Source organism: Pongo pygmaeus, chromosome 7, assembly GCF_028885625.2.
Source record: "Pongo pygmaeus isolate AG05252 chromosome 7, NHGRI_mPonPyg2-v2.0_pri, whole genome shotgun sequence".
In the NCBI taxonomy this organism is placed as follows: Eukaryota; Metazoa; Chordata; class Mammalia; order Primates; family Hominidae; genus Pongo; species Pongo pygmaeus.
In genome coordinates this window covers 153,455,188-153,476,771 of record NC_072380.2, presented here as the reverse complement: position 1 = coordinate 153,476,771, position 21,584 = coordinate 153,455,188, and the positions used below count along the sequence as shown (strand labels likewise).

General features: G+C 50.8%; 1 protein-coding gene across 8 annotated transcripts in view; it reads left to right on the top strand.

Annotated features, from left to right (window-relative positions):
- The window catches only part of AGO2 (argonaute RISC catalytic component 2), a 118,078-nt gene that overhangs the window by 54,075 nt on the left and 42,419 nt on the right, over window positions 1-21,584 (top strand). For all 8 annotated transcript variants that reach the window (XM_054499834.2, XM_054499832.2, XM_054499835.2 and 5 more), the window contains exon 3: window positions 11,445-11,565. In XM_054499834.2, coding sequence (XP_054355809.1) covers window positions 11,445-11,565 — 121 coding nt within the window. The remainder of the gene's footprint in view (window positions 1-11,444; window positions 11,566-21,584) is intronic.

Genomic DNA, 21,584 nt, shown 5'->3' with positions numbered 1-21,584 from the left:
ACTGCTGGTTTGTTTTTGCGTTTCCCTGGGATAGAACCCTGTGTGAATCTGTGATTTAGGGGGTACTCTTAGAACCAGAATGAGGGCATAAAGCAGTATACACATTTCCTTTTTCCTTTTTTTTTTAGAGACAGGATCTTGCTCTGTTGCCCAGGCTGGAGTGCAGTGGCATGATCTGGGCTCACTGCAACCTTCACCTCCTGGGTTCAAGTCATTCTCATGCCTCAGCCATCCGTCCGGAGTAGCTGGGATTGCAGGCATGCGCCACCACACCCGGCTAATTTTGCATTTTTAGTAGAGACTGGGTTTCATCATGTTGCTCAGGCTGGTGTCAAACTCCTGGCGTCTTGTGATCTGCCTGCCTTGGCCTCTCAAAGTGCTAGGGTTACAGGCGTGAGCCTGTTTAGTAGAGACAGGGTTGCACCATGTTGCCCAGGCTGGTCTCAAACTCCTGGCCTCAAGCAGTCTGCTCAACTTGGCCTCCCAAAGTGCTGCGATTACAGGTGTGAGCCACCGTGCCTGGCCCACATTTTCTGGGTTGTTGACTGGTGCGGTGGCAGGTGGGCCCTTAGGCCATCGACCACAGTACACAAGCAGCTTTCTTTTATGAAACTAGGCATGGCCAAGGCTTCGTCATCTGACACCAGAAAGAGGCTGAGGGTGATGAGAACGTGGTATCTTTCCAGGACTGTGCTACTACACTCCTGTGGTTTCGCCTGCCAGGCTCGGGTCACGCAGTTGGTAAGCAGCAGATGCAGGGCAGGAGCTGCATGCACAGGGCCAAGGCCAACCTGCTAGGCTATGAGCCAGCTTGAGAGTTGCTGCCTAGACCTAGGAACCTTTAGGCCCTATCTCAAAATTATAATCAATCAAAACAGCATAGGAAAATGTCAGAAGTAAAATGTTTGTGCTCACAAGACCTGTGTGGGAGCCCTGGCCTACCTCCTCCCTCCTCCCACCACCCACGTTCCTGAGACCCCCGCTCACACATCAGCTGCAATGCCCTGGGGGTGCAGTGGTGGCTGAGGCAGACACGGCTCCTGTCCCCAGTGGGGAGGTGGATGGTGCTCATGGTCAGCGCCGCTGGAGGGGAGCTCCGAGTGGAAAGGGAGACGAAGGTGGGGCCCTGAGCCTGTCATGAGTCTGGGCTCCTCCGTCCTGCTGCTTAGCATCTCCTACCCATCTCTCTTACCACACTGCAGCCTCTGTGAGAGCAAGGATGGCATCTTAGTTGTAGTTCCCAAAACCTTGTGCAATGCCCCGGGTAGATGTTTAATGAGTCCAACACAGAGGCTTTATCCAAGGCCAGGAGAAAAATGCCCTTGCACCTCAGTCACCTCCGTGACATTCTGACAACTACACAGTGAAGCAGCCTCAGTGCCCTCAGGCCCTGCAGTATAGTCCGCCCCTTTCCCGGGGCTGCCGGGTTAGGGTTTGGTGCAAGCAAGACCCCTCCTCCCAGGAGCATCCCATACAGCTGTGGGCACCGAGGTGGCTGCACAACACAGCCAGTCTTGAGCCAGCCCCGAGAAAGCATGGGGGCAAGGCCCGCACGACCTAAGTCTTGCTGAAGTCATGTGGGCCTTGCCCCCATGCTCTGTGCCGAGAAGCACGAGTGGGCTGCGAGGAGGAGGTGGGCTCCTCTCCCTTCCCCTGCCTCTCTTCCTCCTTGTTCGTCTTGAGCTCCGTCAAGTGGCCCCAGAAGAACCAGCAGACGCGATGGCCCTGTGCCTGTGGAGCGGGGGGCTGGGCAGCATGGCTGTGTCACACTCAGCCTTGCACCTGGAGCTCTGTGACTCTGGGCATGAGCCACTCACGGGAATGCAGGTGGGCCCTGCCTCTTTAGAAGGCAGTCCGGTGCGGGTATTAAAGCAGAAGCGTCGTGTACCCTCTAACCCACCCGTTCTTCCCAGTCTCTATATCTCAAGGAGATGTATAGGATGACTACTCTGAAAAAAAAAAAAAGAACAACAAAAGACACCATCTAAATATCAGTAGGAAGTGGTGGGTTAGAGGAGTGCGCTGGGGCATGCAGTGTGGCGCTCAGCAGTAGTGGAGTGGGGCTCCCAGGCTGACCTCCAAGCTCAGAAACACAGGCAACTAAGTAGCAAGTGGTTAGGTGGTAACAGTAAGGCACGTGATTACCATGTCTGTAGTTCTAGACTTGGTGGCCACATTGTATACAGTTAGGAGGAAAGATCTCAAAGACACAGAGTAGGAAGATGGGAGCCTCAGAAGTGTGGGTTTGATACCATGTGTATAAAAATAATAAAACAATGTATTTGTAGATAGCTATGTGTTTATGTGAAAGCATAGGTTTGAAAAGGATAAGGTTACTTCTTAGAATGGGGATTGAAATGAATGGGTAGTGTAAACAGACTTTTAGCTTTTTGGGTTTTGTTTTTTTTTCTTTTTGAAACAGGATCTCCCTCTGTTACCCAGGCTGGAGTGCAGTGACGCAATGATGGCTCACTGCAACCTCAACCTCCTGGGGTCAAGCAGTCCTCCCACCTCAGCCTCCCAAGTAGCTGGGACCACAGGCACACACCACCACACTCCACTAATTTTTAAATACGTTGTAGAGACGGGGTCTTTCCGTGTTGCCCAGGCGGGGACTTTTAGCTTTATCGTTATGTGAAACCTTTGGTGAGAATGTATTAAGGCAAAAGCTGTGTAATTAGAAATTAATGAAAGGATGACATTTGTAAAAGAGGGAACCTCTCAGAATTATGACAAAAGGGCAAACAGGCAAATGGGGCAGGCACTTGCTTCTCTGCATTAGCAAGCATGCTCCAGCTTCTGCGAGGCGGCCCCGGCCCTGTGCGGGGTGCTGTTTGGCACTGCCCTTTCCCTGGGTGGTGACTGAGGAGGGAGCTGAGTCTCCGCTTAGAACTTGGCAGAACCAGCACTAACAGCTTGGCCGTGGTTCTCCTTTTCCTTCGTTTCAACATGGGTCACTCTCTAAGAGGCTGGGGGCCCGCTGGTGGACGGAATGCATGCAAGTGGACTCCTGGGCTGTCATCTTTTTTGGGAGGTCAAGGGCAAGCCTGAGACCTGGGTGGCCAGCAGAGCTGGCTCTCCAGAAGCAGGGACACTCGCTTACTTTCCAGTGCCTGCACTGGATCGAAACGAAGAACCAGATTCAGGGACTCCAGGAGCAGGGTCCCCAGGTGGCTTCATGGGCTGGCTGGGAAGTTAGTGCCTCACGGGTACAATTTCACTTTGGGGAAGTGAAAAACATGTGTGGACAGAGGGTGGTGGTTGTTGCACGACAGCATGGACACACTCGATGCTGCTGAACTGAACACTTAGTTGAAATGGTCGATTTTATGTTATCTGTATTTTATCACAGTTTTACAAAGAAAGAAAATTAACTGCCAAATACGTCGTCATCTGTTTGAGGAGGGAAGGGACCCCCGTGTTAGAATTAGGCAGCAAGGTGCCATCCTGCTGCCACAGCCACGAGGTCCACTTTCTCTGCTTTGTACAAGATCGGCCCCTCCTCACCCTCAGCAGTGGGCCCCGGGGCACGGGGGATGCGGGCGGGTGGCCAGGGATGCTCTCTCTGGGTGGCGGAGGCCTGAGTGGTGGCCGGGATTGTCTGCTGGCTGACTCCATGGGTGTGCATTGCAGCCCCTCGGGGCACTGCCTCGCTGGCACGACTGAACAGCCTCCTTCTCTTGAGAGATCCGCCCAGCCCAAGCCGCACGCCGTGCTGGGCGTGCAGGATGAGCTGGACCTGACCCCGCCTCCAGGGGCCCGCAGGACCGTCAGTGAGCGGAGTCATCATGCCTAGTGCTGGATAGGGCTCGGAACAGTGAGTGTTCATCCGGAGTGTCTCCAGTAGTGCGGCTCGGTTGTATTTCCTTGAATCCTGGGTGTGTGGTTGCCTGCCATAAGTCATTGAGAAGTGTGTCCTGCCCTCTCTCTCCTGCCGCCCCCATCCCTGGGCCTGTTTCTGGGCTCTGGACTCTGGGCTCTGTCCCGAGCTCTCTGCCTGCCCCAACGCCATGGCCTCCCTCCAGGTGCTCCTCCTCAAGAATACCTGCCAGCCTTTGTCCTTCAGATTTCCACTTCTATTTTAGGATGAGTTTGTTAAATCCTATCAAATAAAAAGACATCCCTCTCTGGATTTTTACTGAAATTAAAAGGATGCACTTTGGGAGGCAGAAGCGGGTGGATCACGAGGTCAGGAGATCGAGACCATCCTGGCTAACACAGCGAAACCCCGTCTCTACTAAAAATACAAAAAATTAGCCGGGCGTGGTGGCGGGCGCCTGTAGTCCCAGCTACTCAGGAGGCTGAGGCAGGAGAATGGCCTGAACCCAGGAGGCAGGGCTTGCAGTGAGCCGAGATTGTGCCACTGCACTCCAGCCTGGGCGACAGAGCGAGACTCCATCTCAAAAAAAAAAGAAAAAAGGATGGATTTGTTCAAGGAAAATATTCTGATCCATAAACATGGTATATCTCTTTACTGATTTTTTTTCTTTTTTAAGACGTCTTTTCGTGTTTCCGACTCTCAAAGGAAAAATTTGTGGGCCAGGCATGGTGGCTCATGCCTGTAATCCCAGCACTTTGGGAGGCTGAAGCGGGCAGATCACAAGGTCAAGAGATCAAGACCATCCTGGCCAACATGGTGAAACCCCATCTCTACTAAAAATACAAAAATTAGCTGGGTGTGGTGGCACGTACTTGTAGTCCCAGCTACTCTGGAGGCGGAGGCAGGAGAATCGCTTGAACCTGGGAGGCAGAGGTTGCAGTGTGATCACGCCACAGCACTCCAGCCTGGCGAAAGAGCGAGACTCCATCTCAAAAAAAAAAAAAAAACAAAAAACTTCGTGAATACAGGTTGGGACTCCAAGCGCCCATGCCTCCCTCCCTCCTTCCCTGTGCGTGTGGCTCTGGGAGGACCCCCACGGTAGCTGCACCCCTGCTACAGGGAGGAACACGCTGCTTTGGCTGCTGTTCTCCAGTTGCGGGGCAGACAGTTGGGGGTCAGGGCAGGGGTCTTTTCTTTCAGGAACTAGAAGGAGGAGGGAGGCCAAGGTGCAGGGTGGCCACCGATTCTGGAGTACATAATCAATGATGTATTGCCATTATGTTACATCCTACAATTAAATAATTGTTTCCAAACACGGCGGTCCTGTATTGCCAAGTCACTCAGGAATTCCTCTGCGGTGATATGCAACTTAGAGTGGCCACGAGATTGTCTCATAGGGAAAAAAGGGAGGGAACTGCCAGTGTACTGCCAAGGGACCAAATCTTTGTGGGGAACCTGGATTTCATAGAGGGGGAGAGGACAGGGAAGCCCGGGAGACCCATCCCTGCAGGAGGCGGTGCCTGCAGGCGTCATCACTGAGATGTTTGTTGAATGACTGAGTCCGCCACTCCTTTTTTGCCACCTCTTTCACTAAGAACACAGGAGTGAAGAAAGGCGCACTGGAGGGCAACGAGCATCTTTGTCCAAGAGGGACATAGGCGGCATTCACCCTGTACCTGGCGCACAGCCCAGACCTGGAGACAGCGCTCTGGCTTTCTGAAGCTTCCTTTTTCTCTGTAGCCTCTTCTGGATTTTCAGCAAATACAGTCCTAATGTCCACCAGTAATGACAGTTTTTTTCTTCTTTACAATCCCTTTCTTACCCTACGGTGGTAACCATGACCTGTAGTGCAGCATTGAACAGAAGTGGTGATTTGGGCGTCTTCATTACATTGCGAACCTCAGGGAAAGTTAGTTTGCTATAGACTTTGAGAAGGTTTCTGTGCGGATTTCCTACCAGATGAAGACGTTTCCTTCTATCCCTACTTTTCTAATTTTTTAAAAACAATCATGAGTACCAGGCATGATGACTCACATCTGTAATCCCAGCACTTTGAGAGGCCAAAGTGAGAGGATTGCCTGAGCCCAGCCTAGGCAACATGGCAAAGCTTCATCTCTACAAAAAGTTAAAAATTAGCCATTGTGGTGGCATGCGCCCATAGTCACAGCTACTTGGGAGGCTGAATGGGGAGGATCCCTTGAGCCGAGGAGTTCAAGTTTGCAGTGAACTATGATTGCACCACTGTACTCCAGCCTGAACAACAGAGTAAGAATCTGTTTCAGAAAAAAAAAAAAAAACCATGAGTGGATGTTGAATTTTATTAAATGCTTTTCTTCTACAACTTTGAAATTGTCATAATTTTTCTTTTTGTTGTCACTGTTTTTTTGTTTTTGAGAAGGAGTCTCGCTCTGTCACCCAGGCTGGAGTGCAGTGGCGCAGTCTCGGCTCACTGCAACCTCTGCCTCCTGGGTTCAAGCGATTCTCATGCCTTAGCTTCCCAAGTAGCTGGGACTACAGGTGTGTGCCACCACGCCTGGCTAAATTTTTTTTTTTTTTTTTTTTTTTTGCCCTGGGCAACTCACTCTGTTGCCCAGGGTGGAGTGCAGTGGCGTGATCTCAGCTCACTGCAACCTCCGCCTCCCGGGTTCAAGTGATTCTCCTGCCTCAGCCTCCCAAGTAGCTGGGATTGCAGGCAACTGCCACCATGCCTGGCTAATGTTTTGTATTTTTAGTAGAGACGGGATTTCACTATGTTGGCCAGGTTGGTCTCGAACTCCTGACTTCGTGATCCACCTGCTTTGGCCTCCCAAAGTGCTGCGATTACAGGCATGAGCCACTGCGCCAGCCTGTGCTTTGCTTTGTTGCCCTTTGCAGGTACTGTTTGTCATCGTTGTTTAACAAATTGAAGGTTCATGGCAGCCCTGTGCCAAGCAAGTCTTATTGGTGCCCTTCATGTCTGTGTCAGCATTTTTAGCAATAAAGTATTTTTTAATCAAAGAATGTACATGTTTTTTTTTAGACACAATGCTATTGCACATTGAATAGACGGCAGTACAGTGGAAACAGAACTTTTCTGTGCACTGGAAACCAACACCTTTGTATGACTCGCCTTATTGCGACATTTCCTTTATTGTGCTGGTCTGGAACCGAACCCACAGTATCTCCTAGACATACCTTTATGTAGGCCTATGATCTTTAAAAAATGTATGCAGTCCTGTAAGAACCACCACAATCAATAGGACATGCTAACAAACCCAAAGCACCTGCCCCATTGCAGTTAAGTGTGTTGTCCCCTGCCCCAAGGCAAACACAGACCTGCATTCTGTCAGTGTAGATTGTTTTTGCCTGTCAAAGAGTTTCCTATACATGGAATCATTATCATTGTATACCTGTTCCTCCTGGTGGCTGGCTTCGTTCCCCAAGCATGTTTCTTTTTTTTTTTTTTTTTTTTTTTGAGATGGAGTCTTGCTCTGTCGCCCAGGCTGGAGTGTAGTGGCACGATCTCGGCTTACTGCAAGCTCCGCCTCCCGGGTTCACGCCATTCTCCTGCCTCAGCCTCCCGAGTAGCTGGGACTATAGGCGCCCGCCACCACGCCCAGCTAATTTGTATTTTTAAGTAGAGACAGGGTTTCATCATGTTAGCCAGGATGGTCTCGATCTCCTGACCTCGTGATCTACCTGCTTCGGCCTCCCAAAGTGTTGGGATTACAGGTGTGAGCCACCGCGCCTGGCCCGCCAAGCATGTTTCTAAGACACCCGTCATGTTGCATGTAGCGTGGATTCAAGTATTGCATTGTGTGCGTGTGGCATCATGGGTTTGTCCACTCATCAGCTGATGGACATTGATATGAATTGTTTCCAGTTTGGAGCTGTTATACACATTTGTATGCAAATGTTTGCGTGGATGTGTGTTTTCATTTTTCTTGTGTCAGAAGTTGCTAGACAGGGTGGTAAACAGACATTGAAACCACACTTTTTCCCCAAAGTAGTTGCACCAGCTTCGTAGCAGAGAGCATTTCCCTCCATCTTCACCAGCTCTTGGTATTTTTACCCTTTCTGATTTTAGCCTTTCTACTGGATGTCTGTGGCTTCATTTCCATTTCCCTGAAGCGGAGTGATGAACACCCTTTCATGTGCTTACCTGCCATTTGTGTATCCTCTTCTGCCATGTGTCTGGTCAAATCTTTTGCTCATTTAAGTTGGATTATCTTCTTACTGAGTTGTAAGAATTTTCCTAAATACATTATGTATACAAGTTCTTTGTTAGATGTGTGTCTGTGTGATTATGGAATATTTCCTCCCAGTTGATTGCTCATCTTTTTGTTTTTGTTTGTTTGTTTTTGAGATAGAGTCTCACTCTGTCATGCCCAGGCTGGAGTGCAGTGGCACAATCTCAGCTCACTGCAACCTCTGCCTCCTGGGTTCAAACGATTCTCCCACCTCAGTCTCCGAAGTATCTGGGATTACAGGCACCCACCACTACACCCAGCTAATTTTTTGTATTTTTGGTAGAGATGGGGTTTCACCATATTGGCCAGGCTGGTCTCAAACTCCTGACCCCAAGTGATCCGCCTGCCTCCCAAAGGGCTGAGATTATAGGCATGAGCCATCGCACCTGGCCTTGTCTTTTTGTTTTTGTAATGGTGCCTCTCTCTCTCTCTTTTTTTTTTTTTTTAAGAGATGGGTAAAAGTTTTTAATTTTAATGAAGCCTAGTTTGAATTTTTCCTTTAGGGACACATTTCTTAGAAATTTTTGTCTATCCCAAGGTTTAGGAACATTTTTTTCTTATGTTTTCTTCTAGGCATTTCTCAGTTATAGCTTTTAGGTTTATAACCTGTTTCATGTTAATTAATTCTATAATGTTAAATACAACCTTTTGTTTCGGTATCGACTGAACTTTGACATGATGATTTATTTTTGAACATGTTGCTAGATTCAGCTTGTTAATGTCTTGTTCCTGCCTCTATTTGTAAGTGATTGGCCCACGATTTCTTAGTACTCTTCCTGTCTAGTTTCAACCTAAAGGTTTTGCTAGCCTCATGAAATGAGTCAGGGTGTGTGCCATCTTACTCTGTTCAGGTCAGGTTTGAATTAGGCCAGAATGATTTGTTCTTTGAATGTGAGTAGAACCCACCTTCCCCTCCAGTGGAGCCATCTGCACCACAAGTTGGCTGTGTGGTCCTGGCCAGGGAGATGAGGGCCTCCGAAGGTTGGGGACCCTTTGTAATGTCTGGAGAGCGCAGAGGAATGAGCTGTCCTCTTGTGAGAGCTGCAGGGCATCCCTTGTCTTGGGCAGCCCAGAGCAGGTCAGGGAGGTGCCAGGTGAGATTGTGCCCTGGCTGCCAGGTCGGCATGGCAGGGATGGATGCCGGGGCTATGCTGACAGCCCTCGGGGCTGTGCCCTGCCCAGGCTGGATCTCCCAGCACTGTCAGAGGCGGGTGCAGCTTGGTGGAGCCCTCAAAGATGTCACTGAGAGGCTCTGGGCATCTGCCACGGGCACTCCCCAGACCGCAGGTGTTGAGGGCAGGTTAGCTGGATCCCTGAGACCCTCTTCCTGTGGCTGTTGGAGGTGAACCAAGCAAAGCCATTCTGAATAAGGAAAGCCCTCCAGGCCAGCTTGCCTCGACTTTTGGGAAAGGAATGGAAGGAGTTGGCAGATTCTTGCTTCCTGAGAGATGACCGAGGCTCTGCCCAAGAGAAAGACCATTCTAGCCATGCTCCAATCCCAACTCCCTTCAGAAGTCTGTCGGCGACTCCCCTGCCCCCACCTTCCCCTGCTGGTGGACTCCTCTCTCCCTCTTTACCACATCCCCTGAGCTGGCATTTCCTGGTAAAAAACCGAGATCTTAAGCAGCCCATAGGCCTCTGCATTTCCCTCACATGGGCCTTTGTGGGCAGGCAGTGACCCCAGCTCTTCATATTTGCACTTCATCAGGCGTGGTGTGTGAGGGCAGGCATTTAGTGAGTTGGGTCAAAATGCATCAGAACCCCCCTGAGCTGGGCACAGTGACTCATGCTGGTACTCCCAGCACTTCAGGAGGCAAAGGCAAGAGGATTGCCTGAGCCCAGGAGTTTGAGACCAGCCTGAGCAACATAAGGGAGGCCCCATCTCTACAAAAAAATTTAAAAATTAACTGGGCATAGTGGCCTGGGCATGTAGTTCCGGCTACTTGGGAGGCTGGGATGGGAGGATTGCTTCTGCCTGGGAGATCAAGGCTGCAGTGAGCAGTAATCGTGCCAGTGTACTCCAATGATAGAGCGAGACCCTGTCTCTAATGAAATAAAATAAAACAACCACCTGAAATGCCAGGAGAGTGCTATGCCAAGCTGGTACCTCTTTGGAACAGAGCTCAAGGCCAGCAGGAGGTTTGCAGAGTGTGTTTCTGGAGGCCTCTCTGTCATGGTGGGGAAGTGGGGGTTGGGGGGTGGAGGGTGGGGGTCATGGATCTCTGTTCACGGAGCCCTGCAGAGCAGCTCCCTTGCATCTAGCAGCCTTCTGCCACTGGAATGCCTGAGCGCCCAACACCAAAACCCCAGTCCCTCCCAGCAGCAAGCATCCGTTTCATACCATGGCTCTGCAAGTGGGCTGAGGTTTGGCTGGGCCCCTGGGTCAGGCTGGACTGGAGGGGCAGCAGCACCCAGGACTCATTTTTCTGGCAATCAGAAGAGCACAGAAGGCCAAGCCAGTCTCACAAACCCCTTGACTGGGGCTACAGAGCAAATCCTAGTGGCCACAGCAAGGCCCACAGCCGAGCTGAGCCACACCTGTCAGTCTGTGTGCACAGTGGGAAGCCGTGCAGAGGCATGAGCGCCTGACCCTACCTCTATGGAACACAAATGTCACAAGCTCTGTTCTCGTCAGTGCCTTCACAGAGCTCCGGAGGTTCTGGAAGTGTCTGTCATCTGCTCTATGTGGCATATAAAGTGCCCAGCGCGTATCAGGTTCTCCCGTGTTTCACTAAATGCACGAGCACAAACGCACTCATGGGTCTAGTTTGCTTCTTTATAGAAGTTGGAAGTCATGTTGCCCAAAGGAGCCACAGGTCTTACAAAATTGCTTTAAAAATAGCATCAGAGGGCCGGGTGCGGTGGCTCACGCCTGTAATCCCAGCATTTGGGAGGCCAAGGCGGGCGGATCACTTGAGGTCGGGAGTTCGAGACCAGCCCGGCCAACATGATGAAACCTTGTCTCTAGTTAAAAAAAAAAAATACAAAAAATTAGCCAAGTGTGGTGGCGGGCACCTGTATTCCCAGCTACTCGGGAGGCTGAGGCAGGAGAATCACTTGAACCCAGGAGGCGCAGATTGCAGTGAGCCAAGATCGTGCCACTGCACTCCAGCCCGGGCAACAAGAGCGAAACTCCGTCTCAAAAAAAAAAAAAAAAAAATTAGCCGGGCGTGGTGGCGTTAATCCCAGCTACTTGTGAGGTTAAGGGAGGAGAATTGCTTGAACCCAGGAGGCAGAGGTTGCAGTGAGCCGAGATCCCGCCATTGCACTCCAGCCTGGGCCACAAGAGCAAGACTCCATCTCAAAAAAAAAAAAAAATAGCGTCAGAAAAATGTCCTTGTATGCCATTTTCTCCATTTTATTGACATTTTGCCCGACTTTTGTCTTTGTTTCAGGGAAATCGTGGAACACATGGTCCAGCACTTTAAAACACAGATCTTTGGGGATCGGAAGCCCGTGTTTGACGGCAGGAAGAATCTATACACAGCCATGCCCCTTCCGATTGGGAGGGACAAGGTAAGCTCCCCGGGGTGCCCTTGGTGGAGTAACGTACGGTGAAGTAAAGCTCACACATGTTGTAAAGTCCGTCATGCCTGTTCTCATACACGAAACTATTTCACTGAGGAGGAGAGAGCGGGTCGCTGCCACATGCTTCATCCTGAGAGCCATAAAAACTACCTTCTGTGTATTGTGGCTTTCAGTGATGGGGGTTTAACTTGTCTAGGTCCAGACACGGATATCAAGAACTTGCTGAAACCACCAAACTTTAAGTACAAAGTACACATGCTAAACACAAGCCACAAACCACCGCCAGACAAGAGCCTAGAGTAAGCACCAGTATTATAAAGACCTACAGAGGCCAAGGCAGGAAGATGGCTTGAGCTGAGGAGTTCGAGGCTGAAGTGAGCTATCTCAGTGCGCCACGAATTCCATCCTGGGCGACAGAATGAGACTCCATCTCCACAAGAAGAGCTATGGAAAATTACGTTCATATAGGGGTATGTGAGAGAGAGACATGGCAGTGAGGCCCAGTTAACATTCTGCTGTAGCCAGTGACTCATCTGAAATTAGAATGATGGTGATTAGTCAACCCGGAAGGAGCGGGTATATTAAAATGTCACCTTCTTTTATTACCTTTAGCCTTATCATGGCTTTATTTAAAAAGTAATAAAATTTCTGCCCAGAAGTTGTCACATCTTGAGAATGTCTTTCAACAAATGTGCTGCCGCAGAGTGATACGGGTGTTATTTGTAAGTAGAAGAAGAGCAGAAACCTGGCTCAGCAATAATCTTTACAGGCCGGGCGCGGTGGCTCACGCCTGTAACCCCAGCACTTTGGGAGGCCGAGGTGGGCGGATCACAAGATCAGGAGTTCGAGACCAGCCTGGCCAGTATGGTGAAACCCCATCTCTACTAAAAATATAAAAATTAGCTAGGCACCTGTAATCCCACCTACTTGGGAAGCTAAGGCAGGAAAATCTCTTGAACCTGGGAGGCGAAGGTTATGGTGAGCTGAGATCGCGCCACTGCACTCCAGCCTGGGCAACAGAGTGAGACTCAGTCTCAAAAAAATAAAACATAAAAGATAATCTTTACACATACTTTAAGAAGCAAACACATCAGAAACCAGGAGTTTAACAACTATGAAAGAAATGCTGAGAATGAAAGGCTGATTCCCTCTGGGAACAACGTACACAGTTTGCTTTTTAAACCCTGAGTTCCTGAGAAGGAAGCCAGCTCCATGTGCAAAGGGTCTCAAGTTGCTGTCAGGGATGTCTGTTTTAGTGGGAGAGCAAGTGGCCTAAAAGCAGCTCTCCCTACAGACGTTCAATCTTCCTCCTTTTGCTTTTGAGACAGGGTCTGGCTCTGTCGCCCAGGCTGGAAAGCAATGGTGCAATCACACTTGCTGTAGCCTTCAATTTCCAGGCTCAAGCGATCCTCCCACCTCAGCCTCCAGAGTGGCTAGTTTTTCATTTTGATGATAATCTTGAAATGAAGAAGCTCCTTTCAGCCTTTCTGGATGGTCAGCAGGGCCCAGCAATCTCAGTGCCCAGTGATGCTTCTCCACGTTATCACGCTCTGACAAGGGGAGAACATGCTGTGACTGAGCAGAGGCCGAGTTTACGATATAGGGCTCTGCATAAAGCGATCTCATGGTTCTAAGAGGGGACAGTGGTCTATGCGTTGTCACGGCCAGCCCAGGGTGATAGACATTGGTTTTCCCAATAGGAGCTAGTCCTAGACCAAATGCACATCAGTCGAGCATGATCACCCCTTGCAAACTAGCGTGCTGTGGAGCTGAAATGTAGTCATTTTAAAGTTCTGTGCTTAATTTGCATTTGTTTTCACTTAAAGTTTTATAAGAAAGAAAAGCATAAGGAGTTTGTACACAGTTTTGTCTGTACATATTTATATTTACACACAAGGCGGGCATCAGGGTAGTTTTTCTGAAAAGGGGCTGAGGGAGTCTATATGGTATTTGATATTTAAATTTGAGACCTGTCATTGTGGAAATTAACTGCGCACAGACTCTGGGGTAAAACCAGATATGGGTTTGAGGCCTGGCTCCACCCTTCCTGTGGTGGGGCCTGAGGCACCTCAACTGGCCAAGCCTCAACTGCCTCACCTGTAAAACGGAGAGATGGCAATAAAAACTACTTCCCAGGGGCTTTGTGAGAGTTCAGTGAGCATGTACATCCCTGTCCGGTGCCTGTGCCCCACGGCTCTGGGTGGTGCATCTCCCACCAGCCCTAGCCGGTGCCCGTGCTGCTGGCCCCATGCCACACATTGAGTAGCGAGGGTTTAAAATTCTTTGTTTAAGGCTAGGTGCAGTGGTTCATGCCTGTAATCCCAGCAATTTGGGAGGCCGAGGCAGGCGGATCACTTGAAGCCAGGAGTATGAGACCAGCCTGGCCAACATGACTAAATCCCGTCTCTACTAAAAATACAAAAAAAATTAGCCAAGCATAGTGGCACACGCCTATAGTCACAGCTACTTGGAAGGCTGAAGCATGAGAATCACTTGAACCTGGGAGGTGGAGGTTGCAGTGAGCCAAGATCACACCATTGCACTCCAGCCTTGGGCAACAAGAGCAAAACTCCATCTCAAAAAAAAAAGGAAGAAAGAAAAGCTCATGTCCCAGAGAGCATAGAGAACCTACTCAAAGCCACTGTGTTCGGTTAGCGTGGGGGTTCCCCGGCTGCAGACCACGCTCCTCCCACTGGTTTGGGGGTTCCGTAGGATCTCTGCAGGGTGCAGAAATTAACCTTCTGTGTGAGAGCCTGCGTAAGGAGGTGTCCCCATGTCCATCTTCTCGCATCGTGTCCCAGTGTCGTCTTTGGGTTTTGTCTTTTTTCTGTGAAGTACTTTTTCGTGCCTCACTTGTGGTAAGAGTGGAATCGTTCTGGTGCTCCATTATCCTGTAGGCTCATGGGGACTCTGGCAGCTCTGGCCCAGGCCTCTGCACAGAGGGCCCATGTCACATCGCCCTTACACACGAAGCTCCTAAATCTCCTACTGCAATGTTAGCCTGCCTGCCTTCATCCCAGCTCCTGTGTGGAAAGAGAGACGAGTTCTCCCAGGCCCGGGAGATGCTGGGACCACCCAGCCTCACTACCTCACCTCCCAGAACTGGAGGTGGAGACACAGGAAACTATACAAGTTGATCAGCATTTTAGGTTGAACTCCTGGGTTCTCTTTGAAGGCATGATTTGTGTCGTCTGTTCTTCTTGGCTCTGGGTCCAGCTCCATGCCTCCCCTTGTCAGGGCCCATGGAAGGTCTGCAGCTCCCTGGAGTTTCTCTGCTCAGTTGAGTAGAAAATTTAGAAAGGTGGCCAGAAGGAGCACCGTTTAGGAACATATGGAGACAACTTTAAACTCCCTAAATAACAAAAGACAAGTGGCATTGGCCTGGAAGGGATTTGGCTGGTGGAAGATGAACCTGAGAATTTATTCCCACATCTCACTGAATGATCAAGTTGAATGTCTGGGTTGACACGGTCTAGGAGTGGTGGTGGACAGCACCAGTGTCTCCTTCCCAGAAGGAAGTTAGGGCAGATCCACAGCTCAGAACAATAGCAGACCCTGCCTGGAAGCAGCGTACCTTGGGGGAAGACAGCCACGCATGGAGTTCACTGTTGAAGGAGATGGTAGTTCGGCACTCCTGCCTGTCCGCCTCTCTGTCCAGCTCAGCCATGCTGTGACCACAGGAGTGCCTGGCTGTTGCCTGCTGACCTGGGATGGGGGGGTCTGGCAGCAAGGGAGGCCAAGGGCTCCCGAGGCAGTGAAGCTTCTGCACCTGAAGGCTTGGGGAGAGAAGGTGGGAGGCGAGGAAGCCATGGGGGGCTCCGTTTGGACAGTGTGCGGCAGGGAGCCTGCTCAGCCTGGGTCTGGTGCAAGCATCTTTGGGGCTGACCTGCTACCTCTCGGGGCCATGGGTCCCCTTGAGCGAGCCAGGTGCTTTGACCCGAGCCCACCCCAATACAAGCTGGTCAGGAGGTGGTGCCGAGCCCTAACTGAGCAGCCATTCCCTGTACCTGCTCTGTCATCTGCCAGGTGACTTTGAATTCCCACTACACTTTGCAGACATGATGGGTGGGACTGGTTTTGGTGCTGAGGTCTTTTGGGGGTCAGTGATCTGCCTTTCGAGAGCTGCTGCCCTACAGAGTCACAGGATGCCTTTAGACCTCAGCACCTGGCACATTTCAACGAGACGTGAACTGCACAGCCCCTTCTGGGAGGGGCATGTGGCGCGCAGCCTGGCAGCTGTCTCTCGGCCTGGGCTCGGCAGGCATAGTGGGTGTGGTCACTCTTCCTGCCGCCCCAGGGAGGCCCCATCCAGGTCAGGATCCTTGTGGCCAGCCAGACATGCTACGTCTGCAGTGCCTCCCTCACTCCCTCCTCAGCAGCAGTGGACAGGGAGGCCATAGGCTCAGCCAGGGCCATAGCCAAGCTTAGTGCAGGAACAGCCTTTTGAAAGGCAGCTGCGCCTCTGTGCCTTTTGCCTGGCTTCATATTCATACACAGTTTCTTTGTGCTCTCTCTTTTTTTTTTTTTTTTCCCAGACAGGGTCTCACTCTGTCACCCAGGCTAGAGTGCAGTGGCACAATGTCAGCTCACTGTAACCTCCACCTCCCAGGCTCAAGTGAGCCTCCCACCTCAGCCTCCTGAGTAGCTGGGACTACAGGCATGTGCCACCATGCCCGGCTAATTTTCTTTTGTGTGTGTGTGTGTGTGTGTGTGTGTGTGTGTGTGTGTGTGTGTGTGTGTGTGTGTGGTGTGTGTGTGTATTTTTAGTAGAGACGGGGTTTCACCATGTTGGTCAGGCTGGTCTCGAACTCCTCCTGACCTTGTGATCCGCCTGCCTCGGCCTCCCAAAGTGCTGGGATTACAGGTGTGAGCCACTGTGCCCAGCCACTAATTCTCTTTTTGTAGGGACAGAGTTTTGCCACATTGCCCAGGCCGGTCTACAACTCCTGAGCTCAAGAGATCCAGCCCACCTCGGCCTCCCACGGTACTGGGATTACAGGCGTGAGCCCCAGGCTGTCCTCTTTACATTCTTTAGAGTGCTGTTTTCCTTTTGTTGCTGAGTTGTGTGACGACCCCAACAGGAATCACCCCATGACAGTTCTACTTCTCTCGCCCTGAGGATTTCCAGACAGGGAGGCCAGCCTGCGGGTTTGGTTTGTCTGGGGAGATTGGAAGTCACAGCTGCCTCGCTGTGCTCCAGGCCTTGGATCGAGTCCTGGGCTGACATTTTCTATTATCCATGTTCAGAAAATGGCAGTTGGACCTCGGGCCACTGCCCGAGGTCAGAACACAGGAGGCAGCAGCACTGGGAGTGACTTTCAGATGTCGTGTCATTGGGACCGAGCGCTTTGGGCTGTCGAGAGGCGGCAGTGTTTCGGGTGTGGACCACCTGCTGCTGGCAGCCCAGACGCACACGGGGCCTGTCCCTCGGAGAGCCGTGTGCCTCCTGCCCATACGACAGCCGTGGTAAAATCTCCATGCAGCCCTAAGCTGCTGCACACGAGCACCAGCCAGCCACTGTGGAAGTGGGATGCGCAGACAGTTACAGAGCCCGGGGTGACTCTGCCATCCTTTCTCTACGGGCCGAGCAGAGGCCGGACTGCAATACATTTACAAATTAGAGTGTATTTTGCTGTGGGAAAATAGACCCCTTGGAATTGCTCCTCAGTTTTGACTACAGAGGTTTTTGAAGGGTGGCATTGACAGGCATCCGATCTGTGCCAGGGCACAGCACTGTAGGCCGGACGCCGAGTGCTGTTGCTGCAGATGTTCTCAGGCCTAAAGTGCCTCCTGGCCGGGGCGTGTGTGAGCTGGAAATGCACGCACTCTCCCACTCCCAAGCGCACTCCATCTGCACGCCGTGACCTGGATGTGCTGTTTCTGGACAAGGGGAATGGCACTCCCTTCTCAGCGACCGGCTACTCCTATTGGGACCCGGTAGCTGCTAGTCCATACTGGAATCGTCCCCCCATGCCCAGCCAAGCCACTGGTCCTGGGCCCATAGAGACTCTGTCTCCCTTTCTGGAGTCAGGAATCAGACAGTTTGACAGGGGCACTCGCCCCTCTGCTTCCTGCCGCATGGCCCGGGGCGCCTCAGTCAGCCCTTCCAGATCTGTTTCTTTAACTGACAGAGCAGGACTCCTTGCCCCCCCCCCAAAAAAAAAAGAAAGAAAGAAAGTAAAACGGGGAACCAGTGAGTTCAGGAATGCCTGCTATGTTGCCAGTGTTATGCCAAATGTGCATTTTCAGTTACTGTTACTTGTGTATGACTTATTTAGAATTTTATTATGAAGTAGCACTAATGAAAAAGAAATATATATACAGTTGGCCTTTGAACAACAAAAAGGTTAATGGTGCTATATTAGCCAATTTTCATGCTGCTGATAAAGACTGGGCAATTTACAAAAGAAAAAGGTTTAATTGGACATACTAGGGAAGCATCACAGTCATGGCGGAGGACAAAAGGCACTTCTTACATGGCGGCAGCAAGAGAGAAGGAGGAAGAAGCAAAAGCAGAAACCACTGATAAACCAATTGGATCACTGTCACAAAAATAGCACAGGAAAGACCAGCCCCCATGATTCAGTCACCTTCTTGGGTTCCTACCACAACATATGGGAATTCTAGGAGATACAATTCAAGTTGAGATTTGGGTAGGGACACGGCCAAACATATCAGGTGCTGATTCCCCGTGCAGTCAAAAACTCATTCATAACCTTTTTTTTTTTGAAACAATTTCTCTGTTGCCCAGGCTGGAGAGCAGTGGCACAATCACAGCTCACTATAGCCTTGACTTCCCTGGGCTCAAGCTATCCTCCTATCTCAACCTCCTGAGTAGCTGGGAGCACAGAGATGGGGTCCCCCTATATTGCCTAGGCTGGTCTCCAACTCCTGGACTCAAACCATCCTCCCACCTCAGCCACCCAAGGAGCTGGGATTATGGGCGTGAACCACTGCACCTAGCTATGTATAACTTTTGACTCCCTTAAAACTTAAACTACTACTAATAGTCTATTGTTGACCAGAAGCCTTACCAATAACATAAACTGTAAATTAACACATATTTTATATGTTACATGTATTATATAGTTTATTATTCTTCTTTTTTTTTTTTTTTTTTTTGAGACAGAGTCTCACTCTGATGCCCAGGGCTGGAGTGCAGTGGTGCTATCTCGGCTCACTGCAACCTTCACCTCCTGGGTTCAAATGATTCTCCTGCCTCAGCCTCCCAGGTAGCTGGGATTAAGTCGCCCACCACCACACCCGGATAATTTTTGTATTTTTTTTGGTTTTTGGTTTTTGGTTGTTTTTTTTTTTTTGAGACAGAGTCTTGCTCTGTCGCCCAGGCTGGAGTGCAGTGGCATGATCTCGGCTCACTGCAACCTCCTCCTCCCGGGTTCACGCCATTCTCCTGCCTCAGCCTCCCGAGTAGCTGGGACTACAGGCGCCCACCACCACACCCGGCTAATTTTTTGTATTTTTAGTAGAGACGGGATTTCACCGTGTTAGCCAGGATGGTCTCGATCTCCTGACCTCGTGATCCCCCCGCCTCAGCCTCCCAAAGTGCTGGAATTACAGGTGTGAGCCACCGTGCCTGGCTTTTGTTTTGTTTTGTTGGGTTTTTTTGAGATAGAGTTTCACTCTTGTCACCCAGGCCAGAGTATGGTGTGATCTCAGCTCACTGCAACCTCCACCTCCCGGGTTTAAGCGATTCTCCTGCCCCAGCCTCCCAAGTAGCTGGGATTATAGGCACGTGCCACCATTCCCAGCTAGTTTTTTTGTATTTTTAGTAGAGACGAGATTTCACTATGGGCCGGGGTGGTCTCGAAATCCTGACCTCGTGATCCACCCGCCTCAGCCTCCCAAAGTGCTGGGATTAGAGGTGTGAGCCACCGCGCCCAGCTGGTCTTGTTCCTTTTTATGGCTGCATATTATTTCCACAGTGTATGATATAGTTACAGCTAGTTTTTGTATTTTTAGTAGAGATGGGGTTTTGCCACATTGGCCAGGCTGGTCTTGAACTCCTGACCTTAGGTGATCCATCTGCCTCAGCCTCCCAAAGTGCTGGGATTACAGGCATGAGCCACTGTGCCTGACCCTATATAGTTTATTCTTACATGCTTAAGCTGGAGAAAAGTTATTTAAGAAATCATAAGGTAAAGAAAATATGTCTACTTTTCATTAAGTGGAAGTGGATTATTATAAAGGATCCCCTCTGTCTTCATGCTGAGGAGAGAAAGGAGGAGCTTGGTCTTGCTGTCTCAGGGGTAGCAGAAGCTGAAGGAAATCCATATATAACTCCACTTGCGTAGTTCCAACCCATGTTGTGCAAGGGCCAGCTATGTACATATATTTAAAGAGTGGTATTAAACCACATCCTGTACCCCCCAACCCAGGCCCAGCTGTTCCCTCCTCCCACCCTGAAATCCCCCATGGGCGAAGCCTTGATTGCGTCCCCCCACCGCCACCCCCTCCGCTGTCCTGATGAGTTGAGTGAAGCTGGCCCTTCCCTCTGTTGGTTTCCTCAGCTGTGCTGCGTCCCCCGTGTGTGTGGCTCTGACGTCCAGAAAGAATCGTGCCACAGTGCCCTTCTGTGGCTTGCTGCTTTTCTTGCTATTCGATGTTTGAAGTCCATCCAGCTGGAAGGATTTGCTCCTTTTTCCCCGCCCTCATCTTTTGCAGATGGTCCTCGGGGCGTGGCCAGTTTGGGGCCGTCGGGCACAACAGTGCTCTGAGGGCTCGTGGGCGTCTGCCAGAGCCAGCCCAGGCCCAGGTGGAAAGGGTGTGTACCTGGGACCCAGGTGTGCAGGTGACGCCGGCAGAGTCTGGTCATTGCTCCGTGAGGTTCAAACAAGGTGTGGCAAGAGGCCAGGCCCTGGGTGACAAGGATGAGCAGATGGGAGCTGGGCATGGTGGGCAGTGGGCGAGCGAGCAGATGTGCCTGGTGCCACCAAACAACACTGGACCCGGGCATGCCGGCAAGCTGGGGTTTGTGGTCCTGAATCAGGGAGGGCACCTCAGGTGCACAGAGCAGAGGCAGCAGGCCCTGGGCAGGCTAGGAGAGGCCGGTGCTGAAGACCTGGGACCCTGGCATCACACATGGAGTGGGAAGGCCTTCGAGGTCCAGATCCCATCTCTGCCCTTTCGTGGCTTTGTGGCCTTAGGCTGTTTTTTTAAGTCCGGGTTTCTGTGGTTTCGTGTATAAAAAGCGGTGAGTTGGCCAGGCACAGTGGCTCACGCTTGTATCCCAGCACTTTGAGAGGCCGAGGTGGGAGGATCCCTTGAGCCCAGGAGTTCGAGACCAGCACGGGTAACATGGTGAGACTCCATCTCTACAAAATTAAAAATTGAAAAATTAGCCGAGTTTGGTGGCGTGTGGCTGTAGTTCCAGCTACTTGGAAGGCCAAGGTGAGAAAGAGGTCAAGGTCAAAGTGAGCCAATACTGCACCACTGCACTCCAGCCTGGGCCACAGTGAGACCCTGTCTCAACAAAAGTGGAATGAATTTTCCCTTGCTGGGGTCATTGGGCATGTGAGGATAACATATATACCGTCCGTAACCTGTCACGTCGGTGTTCCTCAGACACTGGGAAGCATTATCAGCAAATAGCGAAGTTGCTTCACGCGTCACCTGAGTGGGCTTGTGTGTGTCCACATATTTGGAGGTATGAGGGCCAGATCGCCATTTAACTGTGGGTTCTGAGTAGCGGAGTAGGGTTTGCAGGTGACAGCAGCATGATCTGGCGTTAGGTGCAACCCATAGGTGAGGGAAGGAGTGATTCAGAGACTGGGGTGGAGAGAGGTAGTGAGTTCATTGTTTGGGGGAGAAACAAGAGGATACGTTTTCGACCACTGTCAGTGCACCAGCCACTGCCACACGTGGCTCTGTACATTTAAATTCATCAAAAGTAAGTGAGTAAAGTTTAAAATTCAGTTCCTTGGTCATATTTCAAGTGCTCCATAGCCACATGTGGCTAGTGGTTGGCTAGAGGCCTGGGCGGGGACTTC